Here is a 6,040-nt window from a genome sequence, read left to right on the forward strand (position 1 = left end):
GTCTTCGCCAAGAACTTCGGCAGGGGCCCAGAATGGCTGGAGGGCCGCATCATCCGTCCCCTAGGAGCGGTAATGTACGAGGTGTCCACCAAGTGCGGCCAGGTACTGCAGAGACATGTCGACCAGCTCCGGCGGCACATGCTCCCAGAACTCTCGGACACCGAGGGCTCGGAGCCACAGCCGGCACTCGAAGAGAGCGCTCCTCCACCCCTGGCGCCCATCTCCACTCAGGGGGAACAGCCGATCCCGTCTCTGGGGCCACCGACAATCAGAGACATGTCGACCAGCTCCGGCGGCACATGCTCCCAGAACTCTCGGACACCGAGGGCTCGGAGCCACAGCCGGCACTCGAAGAGAGCGCTCCTCCACCCCTGGCGCCCATCTCCACTCAGGGGGAACAGCCGATCCCGTCTCTGGGGCCACCGACAATCGCTAGCGAGGCTCCGGCCACAGGAGTCGCCGAGCCAGCGCAACCACCACCGGAAGGTGAGACCCCCGTGGCCACAGCACCAAACCCCCAGTGATCCACCAGAGAACGACGGTCCCCGTCTTATTTGAAGGACTATGTCACCTAGGGTGGGTCGGAACTATGGGGGGGAGGGATGTTGTGTATGCAGACCGCTACAGGGGGGCCAGCGGTCAGCCAGAATTGCCAGAGCTTGACTCTGGGATAACAATGGGGACTAGGATCCTAGTCCCCACTGGGGAGCCAATGGGAACCATGGCGGGAAATTCAAACCCACCAATGGTGACCAGGGGTGTGTCCCCAGGGGTGTATATAGTTGGCCTGCCGGCCGTTTGTCCTTGTCCTTGTTGTGTACCAATAAAGCGTGCTATGCACTACGTCGTCGTCTGTCGTCTCTCCATGCGGCAACCCACTACACAATAGCCACCCAAATGTCTTTTAAGTGAATGGAGGAGGATTTCCCCCTTTTTGTTTCAACTCTGTGTATTTTTCAGCAAGCTTGGTGATTCCCCTGGCTTTGTGGAACCATATAACTTAGCCCTGGCTGCCCCCATTGTACAGATTCTTTGATCTGCATGGGAGGGGGAAGAGAGATACATGGTTATTAAATATACAGATCAGGGCTTCAAAATATTGAAGGTACTTCCTGTGTATCATCTCAGTAATTTTTACAACAACCCTGTAAAGAAGATCAAAACTGTGATCTCCATAGAATAGACGTGGATCATCTCTGTGAAAGGCATAAGAGCTGTCTTGCCACACACAAAAAAAGAGCCACAACTGTAGCCAACACTAATTCCCCTTGAAAAAGTAGATTTGGAATAAGTTAATATAGTGTTTCTTGGTTTCTCTTTCATCCGCTGGTGAACATAATACAAAACAACAGTTCCATACTTTGTGTCTTTTATAGGTGTGAGTCCATACTGGATAGGGGAAATGGACAATCCCATCTCAAAGAAGACAGTGTCCCGATACAGACAGGCTCATTCTCTTTACACCAACAGAAAGTCGCTCTCTCAGCAGCTGGATTATTCAGCAGGAAACAGCAGGAAGAGCCCCGGTAAGCATCAGACAGCATATCCAGGTAGGGTCACACTTACCAGTCTCAGTAAAGGACAAGGGACACCGCTGGTTTTGTGGCCATATTTTCTTATCCACCTCTGCTGAATTTATGAAGCTGCGTTATACCGATTCCAACAAAAGGATCTGAATAGCTCAGAAACAGCAGCAGAGTTCCAGGACCTTAGGACAGTGAGACCCAAAATGAGTGCCGCAAGAAACAGCTAAATCATGTGAGTCCAAAGCACCCCCACCCCCAAGGAGACCTGTTGCCTCTGCATGATTCAGTGATTTCACCTTTCCTCCGTACGCCACCAGCCTCTTCTAGGACTGGATAATTCTGCCCTGTCTCTGCAGGAAGTGCAGTTAGGAAATTCAATCACTCCCAATACAAAGGCTCAGCAGAATGACCCATCCTCAGAAAAGGCTACTATAGGCATGCAGCATGAGTTACCTGCTCTGGTGCTACTTCTTTGCATTTGGGAAGCACAACAAGAACATGCAAAAGCAGATGCTGAGATCCTCTGCAGTAGTTAATTCTTACTCTTGTCCACAAAATATGCAAAAGAGTATATTTAATGTTATCTAAAGAAAGTAGTACATGACAGAGACTGAAAACCTGGGAAACGGTTTTAGGGAAAACTGTCATTCCCAGTTCAGTTACATGAAAATGCCAAGAACTGAACCCACTGGGGGTCACCGTAGTCCCTCCAGTTGTAAGGAAACAACCTGTATGCCTCTTGATTTAAAGCAATATCTGCAGGATCCTTAAATACTTTAAAATAATTCCCAGTTAACATAGATTAGATCTTGACCCAGGCTAGTTCAACTTTGTCAGATCTCAAAAGCCAGGGTCAGCCATGGTTAGTAATTGGATGGGAGACCAGCGAGAAAGTCCAGGGTGGCGAGGCAGAGGCAGGAAATGGCAAATCACCTGTTTGTCTCTTGCCTTGAAAACTGCATGAGGGGTTGCCATAAGTTGGCTGCAACTTGGAGGCACTTTACACACACACAACATTGCTTGAGAAACATCAAGAACACATTGGTAGTGTGTCAGCTGATTGATAACCTTCAGCAGTCACTGATGGCAAGATGATGGACCCTGGAGACAGTTTACCCATTCCACTGGTACTGTGTCAGTCAGTTCCTCCCTGTCACTTAATAATTTTTTGTTTCTGATGCAGCCTCTTTCCAGATCTTCACGATCGCTAAGTACAGCTCAGCTGTTACACGCTTCGTGTGGCCTGCAGGCCTCTGTCATCTCCAACATTGTTTTAATGAAAGGCCAAGGAAAGGTGAGATGCCCATTTATCCTCCCTGGTGGAACAGGCACAAAATTGGCTGGGGGAGGAGACATTTCTAATAGACTGCAAAACATAAATGCTATTTGATGCTCAGAACGCACGTTCAATCTAAAACTGTGCTCGCAAGAACAATTAGACACCAGTTCCAAAAGTCTTGGGGTTTTTCTTCGTCTCACTGTTGAAATCCAACACAACTATTTTTCTGCAAAGTGCTACTGAGTCATGCATCTGCCGTGTGCTAGAAACGGTAGAATTAGTTTGCCAAAAGGAGACACAGTGAATGATGTACTCTGCAGCCAGTACTTGGATAAACAAGTGGATGTGCTCATAAAAAGCGCATCAAAGGCAGCTCCCCAAGTTTTCATCAGTTAGTTATTAGCAGCAACATGCATCGTGTGACATGTGTGGCACATTGTCCCAGTGAGATGCAGCGTCTATGCTGATTTATATACTTGCACAGTTTACAGTAGCTAGTGCAGGAACCAAAACTGGATGTCCCTCTATGGAGCAAAGTCCATGGGTTTAGGAAGGGTGCAATTCTGTTGAGAACTGCTCCTGTCAGACACTGATCTCACCCAGCCAGGATTTTTAAAAAGTTGGGGGGCACTGAAATAAAAATAAAATTAAAAATTCACATACGCTGAGTTAAAAAAAATTCACGTAAGAAGGAGGGGAGGCCGCATGCGTCTGCACTCCAAGCCGTGAACTCGTGGCTTAGAGCGCAGGCCCACAGCCCCCGCTTCTCTCCCAAAGCCTTTAAAGGGACAAATTCACATCTGGGAGTGCAGGCGCATACAGCCTTCCCCCCACTTCTCCCTAAAAGTCATGGGGCCTTGGTAGGAAGTCGGGGGGCCAGGCCCCTGGAGGCCCCACTGTAGCTACTGGCCTGATCACACCAGGCATCTGAGTGAGAACTCCTTCCGTCTGCACAGCACTGCTTTTGTTCAATTCAAAATTAAGAAACTCCTTCTGTCTGCACAGCACTGCTTTTGTTCAATTCAAAATTAAGAAACTAAATTGAAGATGACCTTTCATTTCAAAAGTGGCTTGAATTACACTTCAAAGAAAACCATGGCTTATTTTAACTGTGGTTAGTTTGTGGAACCAAGATTCACTTCGCAGGTAGTCACTCAGATTCTAATTTGCCTTGACAAATTAAGTCAGTTTTATTGCTTTCTCTCTGTAGCCTGGGAAGATGTCACCACGGAAGAAACTGGGATTAAACCAGGCTGCCTACATTCAGACAACATATAAATCATAATTAAGACTTTTAATGGGCAATAAACCAACTTCAGATCCTGGCTTGAGGGGCTCTAAGTTACAAATTTAGTGGTGTGGCCTGCGGTTAGACAATCACACTAACAATTGAATTAAACCCCAGTTTTGCACAATGTTACGCCTGATTCAACAATTGTTAGATTTGCTTATTAAATTGCAAATTAAATTGTAAATTCTTACTTGCTTTGCTATTGGGGAATGGCACCTATACTAAGATTTTGTTCAAATGTATTTATCAAGCACATTATTTTTATCTCTCCCTTCCTCCAAGGAGCATAGTTTTGTCTTCCTGATTTTATGCTAAGAACAATCCCTTTGATTAATTGGTTATTTAAGGCAAGCAGATGACTATTTAACTAAAAATGCTTTAATTGGTTGGCAGCTCTAAATGATGTCCTTTCCCTGTCTTGGCTTCCGTGTCCACTTAGGGACTGGGATTCAGCATCGTTGGAGGAAAAGATAGTATTTACGGCCCCATCGGTATCTATGTTAAGACCATCTTTCCTGGAGGGGCCGCTGCTGCAGATGGAAGGCTACAAGAAGGTGAGAGAGCTGTTCTTGGGGGGCTTCAGTGATTCAGATTCAATGCTGCCATCAAGGCAATGGGCACAATTCACCACAAACTGTTCCTCAGAAGTCTCACTGAAATAAGTACAGCTTGCAGAAGACCAACGTTGGTCTTCTGGAGCTGCAGTTCCCAGATAATTTTACAACTATGGTTACCAAGATCTGGGTTTAAATATTGTTAGCCAAATTGCCTTATTTCTTTATTAAAATGGGGAATTATAGTTATTAAATGGCAATAGGCTGCTAAGGGAGCAATAACCCGTGTATACAGGAGTCCCGCTTATTCCAGAATATGAGAAATTAGAAGCAGAGACCAGATCTTAAAGAAATGGTTTCTTTACTGGAAAGTTTGCACACACACACAATAAATCTCAAGCACACACACAATACAGAACTAGGGAAAATAGACTGAAAGGGTACAGCGACATTTGCATTAGCAGGAGATCGTTGTTGGGGTAATACTGACCTGTCCAGAGAGAGGAAGCAATCCTGCAGCAGAAAAATGAGGGAAACTATAAGGGAAAGGGCTCGGATTCTGAACCAGCAGAGCACGTGGTAGACTCTGGGCAGCGCTTAAACTGAGAGTCGGCAAGGTAGGATGGGGTCAGGTAGAGAGGAAGTAAGGGAGAGAGTGAAGGCTATCCTCTCTCTCTTTTTATACTTTATTTGGGCTGAGAGGTGTGTGTTCTCTAGTCACGTTCCCCTCTAGTCCCGTCCCCAGGAAGTTGCTAGAAAAAAACTGGTTTCAAGAGGATGGGGGCTTTAATGGTCGGGCAATGTTGCCTCTGTTTACTTTAACAGTGGCACCTTTGTAGGACAATGGCTGAAGCAATCAGAGTCTTTGATGGTGATGGGTTTAGCCGGTATGCAGAGGTCGATTTGGGGGGGGATCATGGGGATCGCCGCTCCCCCGGGTGAGGTGTGGGGGGTGGGGCACATGACAAAGCCCCCGCCCCTGCTTCCGGCCGCCCCACTTCCGGCCCTCATTCAGCCAGGAGGAGGCAGGAGAAGAGGAAGGGTAAGTTGCTTCCTCCCCGCCTCTCCCCACCCCTGCCTGCCTGGGGCCAGGGAGGGCCTTTGCGGGGCTTCCTTGCACTCCCACCGGCCTTGCAGGTCCACCGCCGGGCCCCTGATGGGCATATCACAGTAAATTTATGAATGCTCCTGCAAACCCAGCCCACAGAAGAGGTTGCCTGATACGTATCTGCAGAGGTCGATTCGGGGGGAATCACGGGGGATTGCCGTTCCCCTGGGTGAGGTGCGGGGGCAGGACACATGACGAAGCCCTTGCCCCTGCATCCGGCAGTCCCGCTTCCGGCACTCATTCAGCCAGGAGGAGGCAGGAGAAGAGGGAGGGTAAGTTGCT

The 6,040-nt window shown here is 47.9% G+C and overlaps 1 protein-coding gene across 1 annotated transcript in view; it reads left to right on the plus strand.

The window, feature by feature from the left end:
- Positions 1-6,040, plus strand: part of IL16 (interleukin 16) — a 103,683-nt gene that overhangs the window by 55,899 nt on the left and 41,744 nt on the right. Inside the window, exons 6-8 of the mRNA XM_015405400.1 lie at positions 1,377-1,526; positions 2,711-2,820; positions 4,536-4,650. Of these exons, the coding sequence (XP_015260886.1) occupies positions 1,377-1,526; positions 2,711-2,820; positions 4,536-4,650 (375 nt within the window). The remainder of the gene's footprint in view (positions 1-1,376; positions 1,527-2,710; positions 2,821-4,535; positions 4,651-6,040) is intronic.

The sequence above is a fragment of the Gekko japonicus genome, unplaced genomic scaffold (assembly GCF_001447785.1).
Source record: "Gekko japonicus isolate JY-2015 unplaced genomic scaffold, Gekko_japonicus_V1.1 scaffold1339, whole genome shotgun sequence".
Classification (NCBI taxonomy): domain Eukaryota; kingdom Metazoa; phylum Chordata; class Lepidosauria; order Squamata; family Gekkonidae; genus Gekko; species Gekko japonicus.